Here is a 27,595-nt window from a genome sequence, read left to right as displayed (position 1 = left end):
GGAATAAGGAATTTATTTCGTCTTGTAATACTGAGGGCACCAAAAAGTTTTTCCTTCCATTTCACCATAGACTGCTTTCCGAGTCTTTCTGGTCACGGTAAATTTGCAAGTTACCTGTTTCGTTTCAGGCTGAAATAAAATAATTTATGTGAACGTTCAAAAAATAAACCTCAAATGTAGAACATTTAATTTGCTTCTGCTCTGCCTTCGATGGCCCTAGATCGTGCTTGCAAAACTGTTTTATGTATATAGTATTTAATGTTTTAGTTAACTTACTTTTGTAAACCCTGTGTTGTACATCTTGGTACACGGGGGAGATTGTATGTATTCAAAATAGAAAAAACGGGCGTAAAGAATACACAGTTCTTTATGTACTTATTCATGTTCTTTATACATAATCCTTTAGGTATAAAAACACTAAAACACTCAGGGATTTGTGTCATTGTACAAGGTGGTTATAATTAAAGTTCCACTTTGAAATGATCATAAAATTAAAACTACTGGTCTAAATGTTATCAAACTTGGTAATCGTGTAAAGGAGGTCATGGGAATTTATTTTTCCCGAAAAGAAAATTTAAAAATCTTACCACCAGGCTGTATGAAATATTGTTAAACGATATAAGACATGAAGACATTGGTTTAATATGTGTTTAATCGTTTCCTGAAACGTGTTATAAAGTATGTTCAATGTGGCATCCACCATTTTCCGAAAACTAGTTAAATTCTGTTACCGCATTCTCAATAGCAGCTCTTAGCATATCAGGAGGAATGTTACGGACATGTTGGTGTATCACGTCTTTCAATTCCGCCAAATTGTTTAGATTAACAACATCAATAGTGCTTTTGAGAGAACCACTTGTTACAGAGATAAGTGTCTAGTGACCGAGGTAACCAAGGAATTAGGAAATGTCGTCCTATAATCCGTTCATTCGTGAAATGTTGCTTAAGTAACTGTGTTACACATATAACAATGTGCGGAGGGGACCCGCCCTGCATAAAAATCGTGCTGTTTGAAATGCCACATTATTGCAGTTCACGTATCACGTCATTCACACGGTCAGGTATCATCAGTTATAAGCCATTGCGGTTTTGCATAATCCCGCAAACAGTTTTGCTTTAGAAACAATTAAAAACGTTTTAAACCTATATCTTGATATCTTAGGGCCGAATTCAGGCTTCAAAACTCACAAATTAGCGATCTGTAAGAAAACGATTTCCGAAAAGCGCACATTTTTCCGAATGATTTGCGATCTCACATTTTCTAATCGCTAATTTGTGGTTTTTACGGACGGATTTCTCCGTTACACGGATGGATTTCTCCGTTATGGATTTCTCCGTTACACTGATGGCGCACCAGACGTCTATCGCCTTTAAGTGGCAATTTTGTTTAGGTAAATGTTTCTTAAAGGTATACAACATCTTAAACCCGTATAACAAAAGGTTAAGTTAGATTCCGACCCTTATTTCGCTTAACAATAACATGCAGCGCCATTTCGTTCCTGGTGGTGAGTTTTTGAACTTTTTTTTGCGGGAAATAAATTCCCATGACATCCTTTACACGGTTACCAATATGGTAACATTTGGTCCAGTAGTTTTCCTTTTATGACCATTTCAAAATGGAACTTTAATTTTAACCACCTTGCATTTTCAGAAATTACTTTTCAGTAGAATCTGTGCAGTTTAGCATAAAATGTATTCTATAATACAATTTCAAACGCATACTTCGTATTTTCTATTTGAAACTTCACTTTTCTGATTGGAGTAAAGTGCTTCATTCAGCCCTCATGGCTTAAAGAGGGGCAAAATAATTGAATAAATGGTAGATACGTCTTACCTGCAGACGTTCAGGAGTTCGTATCGCGTTGCAGCAAAGGCAAGATCGTTGCTCTGCGTTTGAAGCGACTGCAAGCACCGATGCAATTCCGTAAGGGTGCACAAGGGTTCAGGGGTAGATGCCAGCAGAGCTGTGGAAAATAAGAAAATAAAATATTTTATGAATTAGCAGACACAAACATCGACTTCTTCTCATCTGTTAGAGTTAGATATATGTAATCAATGTAGTACGTATAATCTTATGCGTATCTTTGCATTGTATTGTAACGCTTCATGTATATTGTCCCTTGTTATTAGCTTAAAGGGGCGTTAGCCCAGAAGGACTATTAATCTCGAAACATCATTTTGCGTCGAATCACTATAAACAATGTATCACTTTGTAGAGACATAAGAATTTTTTTGGAAGCAGGAGTCATGAAAAATAGGCAACGCCTTCGCAGGAAATCGAACCGCGAAGCTCTGGAATACGCGCCCAGCGAAGGCATGCTAAGAAGGCGAGAGAAATACCTTGTAGCTTTCCAAATTGCTGCCCCCAAATATTATCGCTCTGTATTATTGTTACGTAATTTTCTTTTCCTTTACGTTCGTACGTTACGGTATTCGTTCGGATTTGGAGTGAATAACGACGACAGCACTTGACAGAATGTCGAAACTCATTTTATTTAGCCAATATTAATCAGAACAGCTAAAATAACACGCTTATACAGTCGTCGAAGAACTACAATAAACACGCTGGAACAATCAGCGACACAGCCTTCAGGTTATCAGGCTATAACGCTGGAGACAGCTCCACTGCAAAGCACCAGAGTACAGCTTACGATTCTGCTCGGTCATACTCCACATACTCTCGAGACTCTCCTCGCTACACCTCGCGGTGCACTCGACGACACACAGAGCACAGCTCCCGATTCTTCGTTTCAGTCGTTTCCGGAGCTCAACACACTCTCTCGACGATGCACTAACGGCGATAGACGAAGAGACTCTTTCGATGCACTCGACAAGCCACTCGGCACTCGCTACCCGGCTGTCAACTTGATTGACTCCACACGGACTGACTAACTCGAGGCACACTAACTTGCACTGACTCTCCGCGTACCAACAGGGTTTATATAGTTTTTGGCTTGTGTTCGAGAACATTCTGGGCTAAACCGGTAAGAATTCGTTCCAGAAGGATCTCCATCCGTCCATGGCATATCGCCAATATTGTCGCCAAATAGCGATTTCTCGACAAATATGGCAACCCTGCCTTCCCTTGCCTTTTATGGCAACCTAAACCTGCTTTGAGGGGAAGCTATCTTACCGCGCCTGGACATTTCGTAACATTATATTTAGAGAAATTAAATAATGAAGAATCTTGCATGATTCTATTTGTATGTTTGTTTCTCGCAATGTGAGAAAACAACGATAACCTAAAGCCATCAAATTTTGAATAACGTAGTCCTCTACACGGATATGGGCACCTGGAAGCCTGAATCTTGAATTTCTAATTTATTTTATCTATTTCATATCTTTTAAACTTTAAGGAATTTTTGATTAAGAAGCTCAACGATTTGAAAGCGAGCAGTGGCAACACACTGTGCGGAATAAAATATTTTTATGTCCAGCGCGCGAAACTGTATATCGGAAATTCTAAAGATATGCTGTTTTTAGATATTTTTAGCCCAAAGGCTCTCGAACCGTGTACGTATATGTAAATGATTGAAAAAAAAACTTCACTTTGAGTGCAATATAAAACTTGAAAGCTTTCTTTTGAGACATTAAATTTTACCAGTTATTATTTTTAAGGAAACGCAGCAAAATCTTTTGTAAACAAAGTTAAAATCTGAGTTTAATTGAAACTGTGAGAAATAAAATATATTACTCGCGTTTCCTGAGAATTTGAAAAAGAATACTATACGATATTTAAAAAAACTGGTACATTTAAAAATAAGGTAAGAAAAGTTTTTGTACGTAATAAAAGGATAAAGGAGTGTTAGCTTCAGAGATATTCACGTCGTATGTTATTTAATATCTACACACAGAATTCACACATTGTGTGGTCTATAAATGAAATAAGGAGGAACTCTTAGTAAACTTAATAGCATATTCTTTATATTTTACTAGAATTCCTCTGTTTAAACTGGTTGTAGAAAAGTCATGTCACGCGCAGGAAATATGCAATAATTGGATTTGGATATCATAGAGCCTTAAAGTACTGTAGGAGCAATATTAGAAGCGGTATTATTCTGGGGCAAAGTATGGGCTTATGAGATCTTACGATCATTCGGCTTTACTGTGCAAATGATACTAAAGAATCTTACGATCACTCGGCTTTACTGTGCAAATGATACTAAAGAATCTTACGATCACTCGACTTTACTGTGCAAATAATACTAAAGAATCTTACGATCACTTGACTTTAATGTGCAAATGATACTAAAGAATCTTACGATCACTCGGCTTTACTGTGCAAATGATACTAAAGAATCTTACGATCACTCGGCTTTACTGTGTAAATGATACTAAAGAATCTTACGAGCATTCGGCACCATGTTGTGTAAGGATCTTAAGTTTTACTAACGTTTATTTTATTTTAAATCTTTACTATCACTTCTTATTTTCTACTTCCGGCCAGAATTATAAGCGTTAAAGTATTTATGCAAAGTTTGTCTGGCGAACGCCAAGTATTTAAGTTGTGTGGCTTTTTGCCAAGCGAGAGAGAGGAAGCAGTGAGTCGAAGCAGGCCGCTTACCTTAGAAGTTTTACTCAGTTGCTGGTTGCCTTCCAGGCCAGAGGTTTAATCCTCTTGATAATTTTGTAAACGTATTGTAGTATTAACAGCTCTCTGTACTACATACGGCTTCCTGTTAATATAAGGCCAATCTTCCACGTTTATTATTTCAAAGTTAAATTAAAGTTTAGTTCTACTTTTATATTCTTACGTTTAGACCACAAGTGGTGGGTCATTGTATTCCGAAGTACGGAAGTTATTGTAAATAGAGAAAAATAAAGGGTTTTGTATACCCTTCTTGTGTATCCTGTCTACTTCCCACAGTTTTGAACATAGCTTTAGTAAGCTCTCTGTTCCGAGTCAGGTCCTTGCATGTTCCCGAAGAAGGTAAGACGGAACATTGAACCTGATAGTTGCATTTTGAGCAAAGGACGTCTAATGAATGAACCTTAGCTTTTGCCGCTCAGAAACAGATCTTTATTTCCATAATGTCTCATTCTTTGACCGCATTATTCTCTTTAATTAAAGTGATTAAACGGGGTCAAAGTTTTCGTGCAATTCAGCCTAACAAAAATGACGTGAAGGTCAGTATGGGAGAGATACCAAAAAATTGCATTCTAGAACCTATGATGTGGAAGCTGTAAAATAAGTGTATTTATTATAATGAATGGATATTACTTCAAAGATTATTAAATAATAACTTGTTTTTATTTTAAATAGAAGTTATGCCGTAGAGTCATTAGGTTTCTTAATACTGGAGACGTGAAAAATGAACAACGCTGTTACTGGGACTCGGAACAGGACATCTCGAATATGAGCCGAGTATGCTATCATTATACCACGAAGGCATGATGGAACGAGGAAGAAAATAGTTTATGCGACTGTCCTACAAGCTCTTTCAAAGTTCTGTTCACAGAACATTGGATTTTAAACTGAACATTGAACTTATCTTACGTATTAATGCAAATAGATGAATATAGTTGTATTCAGAATAAAATCGTTCCACTTATATTTCCTTTTTAACGCAGTTTTAAGCTGTGGGATATTTCTGTATTTAACCGCTTTCAAGTGCACATAAAATCTAAGAACTCGTATTACAGACTGAGCTCTAATTCAAGTAATTATGGCAGAAGATCATTGAATATTTGGTGAGGAACATCAACCACTGCATCATTCTAACTACAATTTCTAACCACAAACTTCTTCTTGCGCTACGACGGTCTGTTCGAATGTTATTTTTTTTTCAAATCATGTTCTTTCTTTCTCTCAAAGCAGAGAAATCTTAAAAGAAGAACGCGGAAGAGTTTGAAAAAGGGCTAGCTTTTGGAAAAATTAAATGTCCCATATATATACATATATGTGATGTACCAGCTTTAGTCGTAGCTTAAATTATCAGACGATAAGTTTAAAAAAAAAACAGGATCCATTTATTATTATTCAGGAGAAATAGCAGTTACAAAATCAGATATCCGGAGTAAATAAAAAGAATTACTAATAACTTTTTGTATGAAGTTTACTGCATCGTGACATTTAAGATAAAGCCCCCGCTATTCCTTTGCGAGTTTTTTTATAGCCTCTGGAAAGGCGGAGCATCCAAGAAATGACGTCAGCCTCGTCAGCCAATCCAGTTCGCTTGAAATATTTCCAGAACATTCTATAACTGTACGTGTAGAAAAGGCGGGAAAAACAACTTGACTACTTGGCTGTGGATTTAATTCCACGTACTTTCAAATAAGAGACCATCGCCATTAAAAATGAAAAAGAACATACAGCTATAATTTTAAGTGTATTCTTGACTATGGAATTTTATTATTACAAATATATATATGGCCCACTGCAATACAGCATAGCATAAACTAGAACTAAAATGTCATGGAAAAAACTCGGAAATGATACAAATTCCATTATTTAAAATATAATATTCCCAATTTTAATGCTAAAGTAAATAACGAGACTGCAGTTTCTAATTCATAGAAATGTGCAGTTTTATGAAGATAAAAATACTGAAATTATGCGAGAGAAGAAAAATGATTTCCTATACTATGACTGCAAATAAACGTACCTCCTTCTCGGACACCTTTCATCTTTCTTGACATGAAAATATTTTGAACGGTTCTTTTTATGCAATCTCGGCTTCACTAAGGAGAGAGTAATGCAAATATTTATTTTGTATTCTTCACATAGTTGAAGTGCATTTAACGCAATATTTACGCTAGATTAATTATAATCATACAGCTGACATATTCTGCCTCTCTTATTTTTAATAACACACGTAGAGAATTCAAGGGCATGTAGAGGACACCTGTTAAATCTGTAGTTGTTGACAATGATGAGCATATTTAGTGTGATTCCCAGATAATAAGCACTGCCAATCGCTTTCAAGCCTATACGAAAGTATAGGTAGTCTTAGGTGTTAAAAACTTGCAGAATCTGAAAACATATCTTTCGAGAACCTCTTGTAATTAATTCAAATTTTAACTGAATACCTGTTTTCTAAAAACAGTAGAATAAAGTTACTCTGTACAAAAGTTTCTGCACACTTTGATAAAAAGTCTTGTTTTTTCACACTTTGATAAAAAAATTTTTATAAAGAATTACGTACTTCATGTGAAACGCAAATATTCATGTTTCATTCAGATTATCTTCCAGATTTGCTAAATTTATTAAAATTTTTGAAAAATTATTTTTGTCTTTCTAGTACAAGCGCTGTTTTTCATAATTATGAAATTTTAAACTATACTTATTTAATTATAGGAATAATCAAGTTTATAAACTAAAAATGAGTATACTAAAAATTTGTGAAAAAATGGAAACCTTTCATTTAGATCGCTTGAAAGTTCGCTATATTTCACGTTCCCATAATTTATATGCAAATTTAATAGCATTGCTTTAATATTCAGTCACAATCAAACTTGAATGTATGCCTCTTTTTTTTTTTTTTTTTTTTTTTGTTCTTTATATGTTGGTAAATTTTGCATTATTTGTTTTAAAAGTAATTGAATCATGTTGTTCTTATATTTCAGTTAAGTGTTTTATGTTTTTAATTAATCTGCATGCAGTAGTTGTAGAATTGTTAACAATTTAAAAGTGATCTTAGTATTAAAGTGGCGGATATTTGTTTACATTTGAAACCTTTAGTAATATAGTGAATTGAGTCAGTTGGAATTGGTGCACCGAAATGAGTGAACTTTTTATTCAGTGGGACCAAAAGTTAACTTTAAATTTTTGTGCAGCGAAAATTTTGCCTTCCTGTCCGTTGGGCCGAATTGCTTGTTTTTGCGGAGAAACTATTTTAACTGTAAATGTTGTTTTTTGTCTTAACTGCTTTAACCGTATTTGGTGTATTACGTTTTTCTATATTTCACAATGTTTAATGAAGATACTTTGAGTTCTTATGTATTTTTGCTTTTCCGCGAATTGGGAACTGAATTTATTGAATGAGAAATATACCTCTAACGAAATTTCAGGAAATAAGTTTAAATGAAATGCAGCAAAAATGTGTATAATTTATTATTCCATACAAGGGAGTCAAATGGTGTCCACATCAGGTTGGTTGGTTTGTTTGTTTATTTAAGTATGGCAAAGCACACTAGGGCTCCCTGCCTAAGGGCAGGGATGCCTTCGTGGAGGACTTTCTAAGGGAAACTGGCTCGTATATACGTTACACATGGGGAAAACCACGAAAACGGCCATGCAGCCAGCCCGTTCGCAGAATTCGAACCTCGGACTGAACTACCAGTCTACAACGACTTTACCGCTCGGCCGCTGGTGGGCTGTCCACATCAGGTATTTACTGTTAACGGTTTGTGTGTCTTAACTTTATTTATTGAATATCAGATTCTTCGCACTACTCGCATAAAATTCATTCAACAGCAAAATCATAAAACATTTATAAAGAGCATATGTTAATAATTTTCGTAGACAGCCTTGCGCGCGGGAGATAAAAAAAATATTTTATTCCGTACTGTATTCCCACTTTGAAATCGTTGAGTTCATAAATCAAAATTTAATTAGTTTTGCAAAGTATTAAATAGATAATAAAACAAATTCGAAATTCAACATTCCGGCTTTCAGGTGTACGTGTTTGGTTGGAGGACTACATTATTCAAAATTTGATGACTCTAGGTATTTCTGTTTTTTTTTTTTTTTTTCAGAATGTGAGAAACATACAGCCATGTATGTAGATTCCTCATTATTTAATTTTTTTAAATAATGCAAGGCGATAACATTTGTTGGTAACAATATAAAAAATGATACAGTCGTTTGTGGTGGTTCAACGCAAAATCCCGTTTCAAGACTGACAGCCTAATTGGGCTGACGCCCCTTTTGGAGGTAAAAATGACATTCGAAGGAATTATAAGCAGCGATAAAATTTAGGATCTTATACAGAGTTACAATGAGAGATTCATTTGCCCCTACTATAACACTAAGCAATTGCCTGTCCCGTAGACAGTTTAAAAATTCTAAGGTTCTCTTTGAGCTATTCTAAGGTTCTTGAACGCTATCTGGGATCTTTGAATTTCTGTTAAATTCTATTAACTGAGAATTCGAGTAAGAAAAATAAAGGAAGAATGAGTAAGGTAACCCTTTCATTTAAACATTGTTTGCAAATACTCACTTATATTTATTTATTTTTTAAATTTCAAGTACTATGTTTTCCTAGATGCTATTAAAATCAATAAATAAACATATTAGGACTTTAAGATACAGTAACACGCCGAACAAATATTAATTTAAAAGTCTTCTAAATTAATATTAGGACTTCTTTAAGACTATTTACTTTTAATTGGTAGAAAAAGTAGTTTTTAACTCACATTGCTTTGCTAGAATTCAAACTAACTGAGCGTGTGGAATCAAATGAGGTAGAAAGAAGTTAGTATTTAAGGAAAAATTTTGAAAGGTGAAATCAGAGCGTGTTTTCTTTGCTTGAAGCCCACGTTGATATCTTTGCTTCCCTAGCGATTATATTTCTACAACGTTGAGCTATTACACTGACTTTCGATTTAGAGCCAACTTGAGCGATAGTTAGCCAGTAAAGCCGTTAGGCTGTATTTAACTATTTTATTTTAATGTTATTCATTACCTTTTGAGCTAAGACAAAAATGCTGGCTTTTGTATGCCCGAGTTGGTGCCTCCTGTGAACTTTATTTGAGCTAATAAAGCATCCTTTACATCCTTCTCATGACTTTGTAGGACTCAGTGATTATTCACTAAACAGTTTTCCAACGTTGAGCTCAGTTTATGAAATTAAGTAAACGAGACATTATAACTTTATATTTGGAAACACATATCTAATCTCAGAACTTAGTCTTGAAACCTGTAGCCACCTTTTTTGAGTACTCTTTCCATAGTGTTATAAGGCTACCGTGATAATCCTTAGATGACCGTACATCATTAATGTTAGAAATTGGTCAAATATCAAAAGAATGAGAAGTTAATGTTGTGACCGCAGTAACTCCTAGATAAGTATAAATCTAAGATAACATATGTGACCTAAGAGAAGAAAATATTATTCATGTTACTTACATAGACTCAGTGATGCCAGAGGAATAATGATAACAAAATTTCACGTGTGAATAAATTATTTATTTTACTGCTTTTGAAATCTCATTATTTTTGATTGAATATTTATGAACACATATTAAACTGAACACATGTTAAACTGCTAGCTATACATAATCTTAATTCCACACTACCTATTGAACTCACAGGCAGATCCGCCGAATAAGATAATAATGATCTATCAGCTGCAGAAAAATCACGAGAGAATGTAGAGTTAAAAATATTTTCTCAAGTAGACCAGCGCTTGCTGCAACTACGCTTATTTAGCAGAATTTTAGGTGGAAGACGATTTTGAAGGTGCTAACACGCGTTGAATTCAGCACGTTGTGTTTTTCGAACAAATGAAGATTCACGACATCGTCCATTTTCTTATATCGCCAGTTGTATCTATAAAATTTTAACCTCAAGTCTTGAAGAATTTTCATCATTTTCAGAAATTATATAGTTAAATTCGCTGTAAATACGATCTTGATCTGTACTCGTATCTTAAGAACGGTGTCCGCAGATAACATCGCCGCAAAAACATCGCGGACGAAAACGTCGCGGACAAAACAACGCAAGGCGAAAACGTCGTGCTACAAAACATCGTGAGAGAAAACATCGCAAAGAGAAAACATCGCAGTTTTAAAACATCGTGGTACAAAACATCGTCGTCGAAAATATCGTGGTAAAAAATAAAGTATCTACAAATCATCGCATGACCATAACATCGCAGACATGCTTTTTTCAGGCTTTGATAATTGTAAATAGATATTCCCATAATGATTTCTGAGCGTAAGATGGAAAAAAAGGATAATTTTTACTCTTCTGTAAGTTTTTATTAACTAATAAATTTTTGCTGATAAAGTAAGAAGGAAACTTAAGCATAGAAAATTAACGCGACTTATAGCACTTAACAGAATTTTAAACCGACATAGTTAACTAGCAAAGGTCATTAATAAATTATATTTTTATAAAGTTTTTACTGGTAATTTATCATGAAAAGTATAATCTAAAAAAGATTAGAAAAAGGAAGGTAAGTAACTGCATGACCTTATCTATAAAAAAATTGCTAACTTAATTGTGAGATTATTTTCTTCACTTTTGTTAATCTAATACTTTATAATGAAAATTATTCCTTGTTTTGCTTCAGTTTATTCTTAAAGTGTTATTAAAATTTTCATGCACAGCGTGCAGTCAGTTACTTGAATGTCGATTTGTTAGTTATGACGAAAGTCAGCTACATAATATTTTAGTAGGGTTTGAATTTATTAGATTATGCCAAAGCACACTACGGCTATCTGTTTAAGGGGTGGGATACCTTTGTGGAGTACAGTCTCAGGAACTGGTTCATATACTTTATTCATTCATTATACTTTAGAAAATCCTGAAAATCTTCACGCAGTTTTTTGTTTGTTTGCTTTTTGTTTCTTAGAAATAATGTATACTTGCAGTGAACCTTCTTGGTAACTATCTCCCTAAGACGAACAGTGTTTTGATCATTACGCAAGTTCAGCACATTCAGACAAGATTAAAAAAATGCAAAATTTTGAGTGGTCGCTTTAAATTGGATTGCTTAAATTTACGTTTAGATTTAGACATTTCTTATTAGCACTTTAAAAGTATTATTTAATTTTTCATATACATTTTATTCGAAAATTTCGTAGTTAATTACTGAACTTACCTTCCTAAGACAATTTTAATGTTTTTCTTCGGTGTTTCTTAATTTTCAAAATATCTTAATTTATGCGCTCGAAAAATCTGTAGCGAAATTAATATTTCTGAGTGAGCTTCTATTTTGCGGCGATTCTTTGTCGTCGGAATTCTTTGCCTAGCAACTATGAAGCGACTAATTTTTCTTGTAAATGTTTAATTAAAGATAAAATTTAATGAAATAAAAGCTTAAATTTCCTTAAATTATTTTCAAGGATTAAAAACTGCACACATTTTACATTGACTTTTATTTTCAGTGACCGAAATGTTTCAAGTACATTATTTTTTGTATTTAAATGACAAACTCTTTGGAATAAGAAACTATGATATTTTTATGTATCATTTTAAATGTTTTATAAGCATATGATTTTGAATATCAACCATAACTAAATTTTAAAATCCGGGCTCGCTTCGTGCATGATTACTTTTAATTAAAATAATCAGAAAGAATATTTTTAAATAAAATGAAAGTATTAGTGTTCTACGCAGTCAACTGAAAGTATCTAACACATTTCGGAAAAAGATATCTTTAAACAAGGCATGTTTTCATAGTTTACGTTTTAAATCAAACAAAAATATATTTTTCATCTTCATATTTCGTGGAGTTAGCCATTTCTTATACTTTATGCGTTCTCTTTAATATACATGCAAGGCTTAATTAGTATGTTGGTTGTGATTCATACTATATATTAATACTTGTATACACTTGAATCACATGTTTTTTTTTTCGGGGGGGGGGGAATAATGGTTTGCTTAGACTCCCACTTTTTTGTTCTTTTTATTGATGCAACATGTTTAATTTTTATATAGTGGCCATGGTGTGGGAGTGTGAGAAGTTGTATATAGTCCTTATTTATTTTAAATATTGTCCTCATTCATTTTTGTAGTCTTTATTGTATTGTATATTGTCCTTATATATTTTGGTAATAACCATGGTTTATTACCAAAATATATAAGGACCTGTAATTCAATTATTTTAATGATCCTGTGACTCAATTATTTTAATGCATGTTATATGTTAGTGCATATTTCCCACTGAAAATATATTATAAAACTCTATTTATATACGTCTTCAACATATTAAAAACAATTAATTCAAACAGAGTTATGAATCTGAGTTTTTATGAGCAAAATTTTATAGTTTTACATGTGATATAGTGCAGAATATCAAAAACAAAGATGTACAAGTTGTCAAAATATAAAATCTTTAAATGAAAGGAAAAATACTTTTTGAGGAGTTAAATACATTTGACAAATGGCATTTGTAGAAGATGGTTTTGCTGCTTGAAATCTGAATAACTAAATACTGAAAATTTAAAAAACATCTTAAATTGTTTAATCCTTTCAGTCCCAATTTATTTGTTTGTTTCAACTGACTTGATTTTTTTTATGTATTCTTGGTAATTATCACAAATGATACAAATGAAATTGACATAAATTGACAGTCTGTCACGAAGCCTCTATAAGAAGAGGCGCGTGACAATTTTCTAGTAGGCATGTTAGAAATGATGCCTACTACCAGTGGGACATCAACTATGTAGTAAATTGATGCGTGTAATTCCATTTAGGCTTCTTTAAATATCTACTGGGACTTATATAACCCATTGGGACTGAAAGAGTTAAGGGAAAGAATTAAATGTTATATTTCACCGCAGTTAAAATTTTCAGAATATTGATTTATGAGTTTTACAAAAGTTTATTTTTTAATAAATGATTTAGTTTCACATTTTATATTCAGTTATTTTATTCATAAAATGAAATTTTTTCTTTCGTTAATAGTAGTATATATTTGTTTGGAAAGAGAAGTGAGAATCCGGGTTTGGCTGGAAACTGTAGTAATCTGTGTGCAAGATGAAAACAATTAGGAACTTTCGGGAAACCAACGCTTGAAGCTCTTAGTTCTGAGAATTACGTTGAAAAACAAGCTAAGCGGCTGAACTCAGGAGGAGGGAAGAATTACAGCTACTAAAAAGCCATGGATGTAGGAAAGGACTTCCTACCTCCATGTAAAAAGCTCGGGGGGGGGGGGGGACGAATTACAGCTAGGAGAGTCAACCATTAGAACGGGTGTTTCGATCAAGCGTAACTTCTGGGGATCTCCCCTCTAGGCGCTTAAGGCTATTTGGTTAATAAAAGACAGCTGAAAATTTTTAGTCATTACTGATGATGCTCCACGTACAGAACAGAAATAGCATTTCTTATCTTATTAGTATTTGTATGTTTTACAGCTATTACACAATTTAAAAAGAGAACCCAGAAAAACTTAGTTTAGAGTTTACCAAACAAGGAGCTCCTTGTTACCAAACATGTTTAGACCGCTCTTCCTTGTTTGGTTTTGATAAAGCCCTTTGCCTCTTTTGCATATATGTATTCATACATACAGATTTATTTAATTAATATAAAATTCCATTAAAGAATTATATTAAAAATATAGATTTAATTGACATTTTTTCCTTTTTTTTTTTTTCTTTTTTGGCCAAACTTGGCAAACTTTGGCAATACGAATAATGAATAATACAACATTTTAATCTTTTTCCAATAACATGAAATATTCATGTAGTTCGATTAAGGAGGCGAAACTTCCCGATTATACGTATGATAAAAACATCATAAATTCAAACTTTGTCGCTGAAAATGGAAAATATTTAGAATCTGAGTAACAAGATTTTCCAAAATTAAATACATATTTTTTTAATTATATAAATTTTAAGCAGTGTGTTTTTAGAGCTGGGCAATAGGCATTTTTTTATTTTTTATTTTTTAAATTTTATTTATTTATTTATTTATTTATTTTTTCTTTATTATTAAATACTTCTTCAGACCAATAAGAGAAATATACAAATTTTCCCGAAACATGTTTAACTCTGTCAAAATAACGTTAAAAATTTGCTGTCCGGTCTTTACACGCAAAAATTATAAATATATTAAATCTTAAAAGCAAATTTTAAGGCATAAAACTTTATGTAAATAATAGCTTACGTAAATAATGAGAATAATATAAATAAAAAGAAAGGAAAAAAATATAAGTGCTTTACAAGTATATGAAATTGGTATAATGCTTTAAAAGTACTGTGTTTTTTTTCCAGTTCAATCATCAAAAATCAGACAAGCAATTAGTATATCTGTTATTTACAGTGGTGTACATGGATAAACTAAATTCTACATTTACCTAATAACACACCTCTCATTGATTTAGCTAATTCATTGTATATCTTTGTTTATTATTATGAACCGTAAAACTAAAACTAGTTAATTAGAGAAAAAAAAACTATAAGATTTGTAAAATTGTTAAGACGGAAAGATACTTTTGTTTGATTTAAAAAGTAAACTATAAAAATTAACATGCCTTCTTCCAAGATATCTTTTTCCAATAGTTTAATACGTAGAAGCACTAAATACTTTCATTTTATTGAAAAAATATTCTTTCTGGTTACTTTAATTAAAAAATAATTATGCAACAAAGGGAACCCGAATTTTAAAATTTAGTTATGGTTGATATACAAAATCATAAGTTTATAAAACATTTAAAATGATATATAAAAGTATCATAGTTTCTTATTCGAAACAGTTTGTCATTTAAATACAAAAAAAATTGTATTTGAAACGTCTCAGTCACTGAAAATAAAAGTCAATGAATAATGTGTGCAGTTTTTAATCCTTGAAAACAATTTAAGGAAAGTTAAGATTTTATTTCATTAAATTTTATCTTTAATTAAACATTTACAAGAAAAATTAGTCGCTTCATAGTTGCTAGACAAAGAATTCCGACGACAAAGAATCGCCGCAAAATAGAAGATCACTCAGAAATATTAATTTCGCTACAGATTTCTCGAGCGCATAAATTAAGATATTTTGAAAATTAAGAAACACCGAAGAAAAACATTAAAATTGTCTTAGGAAGGTAAGTTCAGTAATTAACTACGAAATTTTCGAATAAAATGTATATGAAAAATTAAATAATACTTTTAAAGTGCTAATAAGAAATGTCTAAATCTAAACGTAAATTTAAGCAATCCAATTTAAAGCGACCACTCAAAATTTTGCATTTTTTTAATCTTGTCTGAATGTGCTGAACTTGCGTAATGATCAAAACACTGTTCGTCTTAGGGAGATAGTTACCAAGAAGGTTCACTGCAAGTATACATTATTTCTAAGAAACAAAAAGCAAACAAACAAAAAACTGCGTGAAAATTTTCAGGATTTTCTAAAGTATAATGAATGAATAAAGTATATGAACCAGTTCCTGAGACTGTACTCCACAAAGGTATCCCACCCCTTAAACAGATAGCCGTAGTGTGCTTTGGCATAATCTAATAAATTCAAACCCTACTAAAATATTATGTAGCTGACTTTCGTCATAACTAACAAATCGACATTCAAGTAACTGACTGCACGCTGTGCATGAAAATTTTAATAACACTTTAAGAATAAACTGAAGCAAAACAAGGAATAATTTTCATTATAAAGTATTAGATTAACAAAAGTGAAGAAAATAATCTCACAATTAAGTTAGCAATTTTTTTATAGATAAGGTCATGCAGTTACTTACCTTCCTTTTTCTAATCTTTTTTAGATTATACTTTTCATGATAAATTACCAGTAAAATCTTTATAAAAAAATAATTTATTAATGACCTTTGCTAGTTAACTATGTCGGTTTAAAATTCTGTTAACTGCTATAAGTCGTGTTAATTTTCTATGCTTAAGTTTCCTTCTTACTTTATCAGCAAAAATTTATTAGTTAATAAAAACTTACAGAAGAGTAAAAATTATCCTTTTTTCCATCTTACGCTCAGAAATCATTATGGGAATATCTATTTACAATTATCAAAGCCTGAAAAAAGCATGTCTGCGATGTTATGGTCATGCGATGATTTGTAGATACTTTATTTTTTACCACGATATTTTCGACGACGATGTTTTTAAACTGCGAAGTTTTTGAACCGCTTTATTTTCGACGACGATGTTTTGTACCACGATGTTTTAGAACTGCGATGTTTTCTCTTTGCGATGTTTTCTCCCACGATGTTTTGTAGCACGACGTTTTCGCCTTGCGTTGTTTTCTCCGCGACGTTTTCGTCCGCGATGTTTTTGCCGCGATGTTTTCGGCTGTAACCCTTAAGAACAAGTATAGATCAAGTTTTTGTTCAGCAAAAACAGCAGTATTGCATTGAAAATAGGCGAGTAATGGCAGCAGGAGAAGGAACAAGGCCGAGGCCCGTGCTTCATCTCTCACTCCAAGCTTTAGGGCCGAGGCCTGTCCTTCATCTCTCACTCCAAGCAGTAGATGAGAGAGAAATACTGGGCAGAGAAGTTCCTTGGTGAATTGTTTTGAATCGATGAACGATTCTAAATGATACGGAAAATGCAAAGTACAGGTTTGCTTGCACACATAGTTAATGATTTCCTTATCTAACCTGAAATTAATGTAGACCAGTATCTACTGGGCATTTAACAGTAGTAACTAACCCAGGAAATTAGTTTAGTTGCATGTTCCAGTTAAGATTTGAGAAGAAAATCAGCGAGAGAAGGCTGTGTTTCAGTCTCAATAGTCATATTACTCGCGTAAGGTTCCAGTAAACCAAGACGCTGAAATTGTGTTTAGTTGATTACATTTGTCGGTTTCTTTCATTTACGGCAAAATACACAGCTGCTTAAGAGGAGAGATAACTTTATCGGAGACATTCTAAGGGAAATTTGATAATATTTATTTACATAACGTCTCATGTCCTTTGGGAACACAAAATGTACAAAACGTATTAAGACCTAGAAATGACTTATCCTTATGTCTTGTAAAGTACCTCAGAGACTTGGAAAAGGGTATAAAGGAGCCTTTCATTTCATTCAGTTAAAGTTAACGGATTGCTTTACTCGTGCTTACAGAAGCCAGCATTTATGGCTTAAACCAAAGATAATGAATTTGACATAACTAAATACAAGCTATGTTAGCCTATTGGCTATACAACAGAGTATCCCACAGAATGACGCTGAGCTATGTTCGGTGTGACAAACCTGATGGGGAGAATAACTCCACGCCGTAGAATACAGCTCTCAAGAAAATCGAATTAGTAACTTGACCTTCAGCAGGCAAAACACCTTCCGATTCTACCCTCTTAAAATACCTTACTTTTAACACTATCTCCTTTCTACTTCAGTTGCATTGCATTTTCACGAATTGAAATTTGAAGGAAAACGGAAAGCGTGAATAGCTGTAAAGGTACTGAATATAGAATAACTTGTTATATAAAGATAAATAACTCCTTCCTTTAGTTATTATTATGAAGATACAGTGGATGGACAAAAATATGGAAACACCTCGTGAAATGCATGTTTGAAAAGAAAGATTGATTTTAATGAAATATGTAGGTGGCGCTGGCGTTTTTGACTACTGACGCCACCTATACAACTTAGTAAATGTGCTAAACAGTTCAGTTGTTGTCGAAGTACTGTTATGTGAGGTTGTCATTGCATTATGTCAGAGTTAACAGACTTCGAACGTGGGTAAATTGTTGGAGCACGTATGGTAGGTGCTTCCGTAAGCAAGGTAGCCGAGGTGTTTAGTGTTTCAAGAGGTACTGTATCGAAGATTTATACCGCATATTTGAAAAGCGGAAAAGCATCATCTGCTAAATCACAGCTCGGACGAAAGTGTGTCCTGACTGATTGTGACAGACGGTCATTAAGGGCAATTGTGAAGAAAAATAAGAAGACCACAGCTGCAAAAGTTACTGCTGAAATGAATGTTGTGTTACCGAACCCTGTGAGTACCAAAACAATTAGAAGGGAGCTTCATAAACAGGGAATTGCCGGCCGTGCTGCAATTGAGAAGCCACTCATCAGTGATGCTAATGCCCATAACAGGAAAAGGTGGTGTTTAAGTCATAAAGCCTGGACTATAGAGCAGTGGAAGCGAGTAATATGGTCTGACGAGTCTTCTTTCACATTGTTTCCCACTTCTGGCCGAGATTACGTCTGGAGAACGCCATCTCAAGCCTATAATACAGACTGCTTGTTGCCAAGAGGGAAATATGGCGGGGGTTCTGTTATGGTTTGGACAGCCATATCGTGGTTCTCTGCTAGCCCCATGATAACTGTGTCAGGGCACATGACTGCCAAGACTATGTGAACATTTTGGCCGATCAAGTTCATCCCATGGTACAAACTTTGTTCCCCGATGGTGAGGGTGTCTTCCAAGACGACAAAGCCACTGTTCACACAGCTCACATTGTCCAGGACTGGTTTTCTGAGCACGAGGATGAGTTGTCCCATCTTCCCTGGCCACCACAGTCACCAGACCTGAATATTATCGAACCTTTGTAGTCTACATTGGAACGGTAAGTGCGTTCTCGTTATCCACCGGCAACATCGTTATCTGAACTTGCCACCGTTTTGCAGGAAGAATGGTATAATATTCCCTTGGCAAACATACAGGAACTGTATTTATCCATTCCGAAAAGACTGCAAGCTGGTTTGGATGCCAACGGGTTTCCTACACCATATTAAGCAAAGAAACATGTTTTTTTAAAGGTGTTTCCATATTTTTGTCCGACCCCTGCAACAAGGCTGCATTCAAACTGAAATTAGAGGCAAAAGGTCTTGTGTAAATTATCTTGTAAAAGAAAGCAAGGGAAAGTTTAAAAGTATTATCTCCCTCCACCAAGGAATTTTACATTCTGGCAGGAAAATGGGAAATGAGGAGGACAAGAAAGTAAATAAACTTAAAAATAAGAGGTTAATTAAACTAAATGAGACCTTAGAAGGAAAACCGGAAAAAAATATGCATTCAACTTCTTCACCAGGCTGCGAATCTAAGATAAACTGTCAGTATTAAGCGATTTTATCCATTCTTAAACTTGGTGGGCCGTTTATACTGCCAGAGTCAAGCCTCTTTATACTGCATTGATTTTCAGCTCTACAAGGGGATTTTAATAAAAAAAAGTATTAGTTTTTACCTATTTTATCTATTGTTTTTGGTTTGTTGGTTATTTAAGAAAATGTCTGCACCGAGAACAACATATCAAAATAAAAATTGAGGCATTTAACTCTCTCAGTAAGAAGATATAATACATTCCTCAGACTAGAAGTTACTCTTAAGTACAGGAAGCGTTTGTGTTACAGGAAAACACACATAATATAGAAAAACATATTTTTATGCTTTTTACTCTGTTCATCGGTGGCTAGGTAGAAGAAATAGCTGAATATTTACGGTTCTGCGTCACATTTTCCATTTCCAAAGACAGCAATTGGGATTTTGCAATTTCCATACACACGTTACTAGACAGAGCCTACGTTTTTGAAAATAGGAATATTCGGAGAAGGAACAGTTTTTCTAATGTTTAGAAGAATCCATGATCTGTTCCCTTCTTGAAAAATTACACTAAAGTATGATATTACTCCTTATGCACTGTCTTATGAGAACGAGTGACATTACATGCCGTTAAAAATGTAATTGCAGTTTGCCGTTAAAAATGTTATCAAAGTTTAAAACCAGATTACTTATCTGCAAACTAATAAATTCTAATCCTTAATAAGCGAAGTTTTGATTTTAATAGGTAAACATTGATAACGCCTGTTGAAATGCGAAAATATTGCTTTTGTACCAGAAAATTGCAACAACAGCAACTTAACACCATTTCGGTCATTTCAAAGTTTAAAGTTTAATTACTTATCTGCAAACTAATAAATTCTAATCCTTAATAAGCGAAGTATTGATTTTAATAGGTAAACATTGATAACGCCTGTTCAAATGCGAAAATATTGCTTTTGTACCAGAAAATTCTAACAACAGCAACTTAACACCTTTTCGGTCGTTTGAGAACTCAGTGGTAGAAAGCGTTTATCTTTTAGAATGCCAAACGTGATTTATTCACATAGAACATGAACTTTTTTCCTAACTACTAACATCTAATGCAACAAGAATTCGAAATGAAACCTATTCCTCTCCATAATGTGCATGATGACAAAAATATGTAAATTACTTATTTGAAACGAACGCTTAAAGATCTTCCAATCCTCATTTTCAGTTCATTCAATTTCTTTCCAAATTCATCATTCCATAACCTTCCAGATCATCCCATGTTTTGAGGATGAAACATTTCTAACCTACTAAGAAACAATATCTTAAGGATTACTTTGGGTCTAGCAATAATAAGAAACTAAGTGATTTGAAAGATTGGGTGGTTTAAGTCACAACGTTTGCGACACTGGAAGCGAGCAGCCGTAAAACTTCTTTTTGAATCCAAGCTTTAATGTTAAAGATTCACATAGTTCACGCAAGATACACTTCTGGTTAAGTTTAAAAAATGGTTTGGACCTCACAGCTTTAATATAGCGATTCCTTTTCTTTCAAAAATTAAACTGAACTTTCGATCTTGAAAGTCATGGAAAGACATGAATAACCTAGCTGCGATTTTAATGACGTATGCGACAGCGTAAGTTTCAAGCAGCTTTTCAAATATTACCTTTGGTTCAGGATTCTAATTTTCTTTCTATTTATTTTACAGACAATTTTAGGAGTAAAGCCAAAATTTTGGAATTATTTTTTTTTGTAAACTTGATACTATTTCAAGTTTTTGAAAAATGGAGGAAACTCTTTTTCATTTATTTATAAAAAAAATGAGTTCAAGCGAATTTTACGATGCGATCTCTGAAACAACAGCTTTCAGACTTGGTCAAATATTTATAAAATGGTTTTGGCAAAGCCGTTACCCGTTCTATCAACTCAAAGTTTCATTTTTCTGCCTTCTTCGTCAACGATGTGATTTCGAGCAATAGTATGTAAGGATCTTAAGTTTTACTAACGTTTATTTTATTTTAAATCTTTACTATCACTTCTCATTTTCTACTTCCGGCCAGAATTATAAGCGTGAAGGAGTTTATGCAAAGTTGTCTGGCGAACGCCAAGTATTTAAGTGTGGCCTTTTTGCCAAGCAAAGGAGAGGAAGCCGTGAGTTCGAAGCAGGCCGCTTACCTTAGAAGTTACGCAGTTGCTACTTTGCCTTCCAGGCCAGAGGTTTTAATCCTCTTGATAAATTAAACGTATTGTAGTGTTCACAGTCTCTGTGCTACATACGCTTCCTGTTATTATAAGGCCAATCTTATTCTAAAGTTAAATTAGAGTTTAGTTTTATTTTGATATCTTTTAAGTTAGACCCCGAGTGGAGGGTCATTGTATTCCGAAGTACGGAAGTCATTGTATATAAAGAAAAAAATAAAGGGTTTTGTATACCCTTCGTCTGTATCCTGTCTACTTACTACAATTAGTGAACATAGCTTTAGTAAGCTCTCTGTTCTAGTCAGGTCATTGTATGTTTCCGAAGAAGGTAAGAAGAAACATTGAACCTGATAGTGGCGCCCGACGAAGAATAACCATGGCCGAGTTTCAAGAAGAACCTGTGCTGCCTGCAGAAACAGCTCAGAATCCAGAAATGCCAGCTGCCGCCCTGGAAGGATTTGGGTATATTGTCCAGACCATGCGCGCTTCGATGAAACCAGAAGCAACGTTTAATGGAAACTCACAGGTAACCAGTTTTTTGGAAAAATTGGATGACCACTTCATGCTCTACCCCGTGCACGAGTTTCAAAAAGTTACCTTAGCTACCAGCGCTTTGAGGGGCCAAGCGCTTAACTGGTTCAAATGTATCGGCAGAAGTCTCTTGGGTCAAGCAGGAAGTCCCACCTATACCTACGAAAATTTCAAGACTGCCCTACTAAAAGCCTTCCCTGTTGTAAGGGATCGTGCGAAATTAGAAACAGAACTTTTCAGTATATATCAACAAAGAATGGAAAACCTCTCCAGGTTTATTTTAAGAAAAATTCACGTTTTCAAGCTCTTGTATGGAAACCGTCCGGATCCTGAAATAATTCAAGTGATTTTGCCGAGGTTACTACCCCAAGTGCAAGACTTTATTGAATTGAGAAATCCGACTACACTGGAAAAATTATTTGAGCTAGCAATCCAGTTTGAAAGTAGAAGAACGGCGGACGTCGAAAGAAGACGCCAATATCAACAGCGAAACCAATTTGGTACGCCAAGACTACAGCAAACTCAAGCACATGGCTACGGAGAAAAAGCGAATCAGTGGGCAAGGAAACCCGAGCATTCAAAAACAGCCGGCGAACGTCGACAGTTCAATAGCAACCCAGGAAAAAAGTCTCAAGGCCAGTGGAGAAAGAAGGAAAGCACCGAAAGAAAAAATAATTTAAACTAAAACGGATTTCTGCTGACGAGAGGGTGCGGAAATCCGAAGGCCACGAAAACCCCTCTTCCTACAAGTTAAATACAGTAATGGTGAAAAATTTAACTCTTCCGAAGATTGAAGTCTTGGTAAATAATATCCCGGCCACCGCACTCCTGGATACCGGCGCGCAGTGTTCCTGTGTGGCAGAAGTCTTTTTTAGAAAGTATTTTCGCAAATACCGCATATATAATGCGGATAATACAACAGTATTAGCGGCGCAAGGAGAACAATGTAAGTGCGTAGGTAAAGTACCTTTGTACATCCGTATCAAGGACGAACAAGTAAAGGTGATGTTTTTTATAGTAAAGAATTTGCAAGCACACTTAATACTAGGAATAGACTTTCTTTCAGACGCACAAGCTACACTGGATTTTAATGAAGCGTCTCTTAAGCTGACGATGCAACCAGTGTGTGTAGAAAAGGTTGAACCGCCAAGGGTAAATCTCGACCACCTGCCTAATGACGAGCAAGATAGAATCCGACAAGTGGTAAGTGAATTTGCTTCCTTATTTAGTGATATTCCAGGATTTACCCAGGTTACTAACCATAGTATTGACACCGGAGATGCATTGCCGGTTCGTCAAAAACCATACCGGTATGATAAGAATAAGGAAAAAATTATAGAATGGCATATTACCGATATGCTACGTAAAAAGATCGTAACGCCTATCTCAAGTAGTTATGCTAGTCCGGTGGTTTTATGTAAGAAAAATAATGATTATCCTTTGGAGCATCCAAAAAGGTGGAGATTCGCTATTGATTACCGTAAATTAAATTCCATAACGAAATATCCGGTATATCCGTTACCGATTATAGAAGAAATTTTAAGGAACATAAAATCAACCAAATTTATGACAACTTTAGACTTAACGAATGGTTATTTTCAAATAGGGATCAGGCCTGAGGACGTGCCTAAGACTGCTTTTATAACCAAGTCTGGCACTTATGCATTTTTGCGAATGCCGTTTGGCCTTTCAGGCGCCCCAGCAACATTTCAGCGATGCATGGACATTGTGTTAAGACCTGTTCTCGGAAAGTCCACATTTATCTATTTAGACGATATCATTATTACTAGTGATAATCTAGACCAACATGTACAGGATTTAAGACAGGTGTTTTCTTTATTAAATGAGGCCGGTCTAAAAGTTAATGTCGAAAAATGCAAATTTGCAGCCCCTGAATTAAAATATTTAGGTTACAAAATATCGCAAAAAGGGATCGAGACAGATGAATCAAAAATAATCGCTGTACAAAAGTATCCGACTCCAAACACGGCAAAGAAGCTCTCTTCTTTTCTAGGACTTTGTTCATATTATAGGTCCTTTATAAAAGATTTTGCGGCTATCGCTGAGCCATTGTTAAAATTAAAAAGGAAAAAGGCAAGATTCTCGTGGACGGCCGAAGCCAATAGTGCTTTCGAAAAATTAAAACAAGCATTAACGCAAGCCCCTGTGTTGAAATTTCCTGAAAAGGATGAAAATTTAGAAATTTCAGCGGATGCTTCGGATTATGCGGTAGGAGCGGTACTTTCGCAAAATCAGCAGCCAGTAGCATTTTTTAGCCGAACTTTAAATCAAACACAAAGAAACTATTCCGCGACCGAGAGAGAGGCACTTGCAGTTCTGTTAGCAGTGCAAAAGTTCCGAGTCTATTTTGGAAAGGCGCCGATAACAGTATATTCTGATCATGCGGCGGTAACTAGATTGTACTCTGGAAAAAATTTATCCCCAAGGTTAATAAGATGGGCACTCAAGCTGCAAGAATATAATCTGGTAATCAAGCATACCCCCGGAAAGGAAAATATCGTAGCAGATGCCCTGTCACGAATTAAATTAGACGAACAGGGTAATACCGTAAAAGTTGCAATGCTGACAGCGTGTACAATAAATTCCCGAGAAACTGTAATAACCGAACTGGGTAAGGATCCTGAGTTTGGAAGTATTTATGAGTATTTGAAGGATCCTGAAAATTTTAGCCACCAAGATATTGTGGCGATAAGAAATAGGGCGGCCCATTACGAACTAATAGATGGTCTATTATTTTATACAAAAACTACGAATTCCAACAACGAATTTCGACCTGTTATCCCAGCTAGTCTTAGATTAAATATCCTGCAAGAGCTCCATGACAGCCCTTTAGCTTCTCATGCTGGTATTCGAAAAACTACTCAACGCGTACGCGAGGCAGTCTACTTTCCTGAACTGCAAAAGTTAACAAGGGCGTATGTCCAGTCCTGCCCAACATGTCAAGCCGTTAATTATATTAATTTCCGCCCGGCCGGGTTTCTAAATAGTATTAAATCCGAATTTCCAAATGAAATAATCGGTATCGATTTATTGGGCCCTTTCCCAAAAAGTCAGTTAAACAAAAGTCGCTATCTCCTTGTTATAGTTGATCATTTTAGTAAATGGACCGAAATTGTTCCCTTAAAACGAGCCTCCGCGAAATTAGTTACCGATTCTATTTTAAATAAATATATTTTAAAATACGGGGCGCCCCTAAAAGTTATATCGGATAATGGTCCTCAATTTGTAAGTAATATATTTGAAGACATGTGCCAAAAACTGGGCATACGTCATTTAAAAATGGTCCCGTATCGGCCGCAATCAAATATAGCGGAACGGGTCAACAGAAATATAGTGAAAATTATCCGTAGTTATGTTAAAAATTTTCATAAAAGCTGGGATAACTATGTCAATGAATTTGCTTTCGCCCTTAGGACCGCAAAACATGATACAACGGGAAAAACTCCTGCTGAGTTATTTCTAGGCAGAAAGATTATAACACCGTTAGATAAACTATTTTATGTGCAACAAAGAGCCCCAGAATTTAAAATGGGTGATATAGAAAAACTAATAAAAGAAGCAAAAAAGAATACAGAAGTAGCACAGAGAAAACAGAAACTCTATTATGACTTGAAACGACGGGGAGTAACTTATAAAGTAGGGGATGAAGTACTAAAAATTAAGCATTCACTTTCTTCAGCACCAGAAGATAAAACTGCCAAATTTTTCCCACGCTTTGAAGGACCATATGTTATAGAAAAAATAACTCACGCTGTTGTAGTATTAAAGGCAAGAAATGGCGAAACCTGTTCCGCAAACATTGACCAGATAAAACCATTCTATGACCGTAATAAAATGCAAATCTTTTCAGATCTTTTGCAGGATCCGGTACGGCAGACACCGCAGGTACAAGTTCCAGAGGTGGGAAAACGACAAGTACAAGGGCAAGCCAATGAGAGACAGAAGCAAGTGAAAAGAAAATTGCCCCGCGGAAAAATTGAAGGTACAAAGAAAAAGAAGCCGTTCCACCGTCCAAAAAACAGAGTTCACGAACACCCCCAGAATGAAGAAGGGAGAAGGACGACGTATGTGGAAAAGACCGGGAGAAAGGACGGCAACTATAACCCGGCTGTGAAACGGAAGATTGACTCATCCGACAGAACTCTCCGCAGCAAAAGTCGCCGAACTGCGGAAGGGCCATCAGCGGCGGAGGAAAAAGTACAAGAAAAATTTGAACGGCCAACAACGAGGTCCAAGCAGGATCACGACAGAAGTTTCCCGGTTCCACCAAGACCAGCTGCCTTCAAACGGCCAAGACCACAAGCAGAGGACAGAAGGAAGATGTTCAAGGGTGGCCGTAGTGGTGAAAAACGGAAGCTTCCAGAGGAAAGCACTGAAGGGCGAGCCCGTACAAGAAGGAGGATCAACCAAGCAACGGTCTGCAGCACCTTTAAAGACTGGGCCCAGAAAAGGATGTCTGAATATTACAAAGATAAGTAAAATTTTGTGTTACTTTACAAACTTAAGTTAATCTTTCATTCTTACTGCAAGTGGCAGATTTGAAGAAGTTTTACCTCATGCGAGGTCTACCTTTATCGCCAAAAGGGCGAGAAATGAGTTGTGACCGATTTTCTTATTATGTTTTTCAATTACTCGCGCGTAAAACTAAAGTTGATGTATAATAGCGTTGTATAAAGACTTAAATATTGTAAAAAGTTATTGTATAAATTTTATTTAAAACATTCTAACAAGAAAGAAGTTTTAGTCTGAAAGACTTTTTGAAATGTAGTATTATTTCAATGTAGAAAGAATTGACACTTGCTTTGAAAAGAATAGAAGTTAACAATGTACTACTAATGTATGTTTTCAAATGTGTAAAATTAACGGCATCTTGATATGTTCTTGTATACATGTGAACTGTTATTTTGAATGTTTAGAAATAACGTGATATGGTAAAAGTGAAAGTAATGTTAAAAAATTTGTTATTCGTGTGACTGTAAAGATTAAATCATGCTGAATATGTGTTAAAGGTTGAATGATGTAGTTAGGCTCTCTGACGCTACACTTTAGAGTTAGCCACTTTCAGAATAGTACCTCAGGGTCTAGAGTTGAAATTAGGGTGTGTTAAGAGGTCTCGTATGTTGAATTTTAACACGTTAGTGTTTTGATTGTAGGAGGAAGTGTTGAACACATAGACAGAAACACATTCGTGTTTGGTGTTTTTACAACACATGTCAGAGAGCACGGGGAGAGATAATTAAAATAGTCATGAAT

General features: G+C 34.8%; 1 protein-coding gene across 1 annotated transcript in view; it reads right to left on the bottom strand.

Annotated features, from left to right (window-relative positions):
• LOC118189057 (uncharacterized) overlaps window positions 1–27,595 on the bottom strand; it is a 124,120-nt gene that overhangs the window by 24,604 nt on the left and 71,921 nt on the right. The window contains exon 2 of the mRNA XM_035359591.2: window positions 1,835–1,964. Coding sequence (XP_035215482.1) covers window positions 1,835–1,964 — 130 coding nt within the window. The remainder of the gene's footprint in view (window positions 1–1,834; window positions 1,965–27,595) is intronic.

This window comes from Stegodyphus dumicola, chromosome 10 (genome assembly GCF_044657685.1).
Source record: "Stegodyphus dumicola isolate Sdum_Otavi_A_Nest chromosome 10, ASM4465768v1".
Taxonomy (NCBI): Eukaryota; Metazoa; Arthropoda; class Arachnida; order Araneae; family Eresidae; genus Stegodyphus; species Stegodyphus dumicola.
This window is presented reverse-complemented; position numbering and strand designations above follow the sequence as displayed.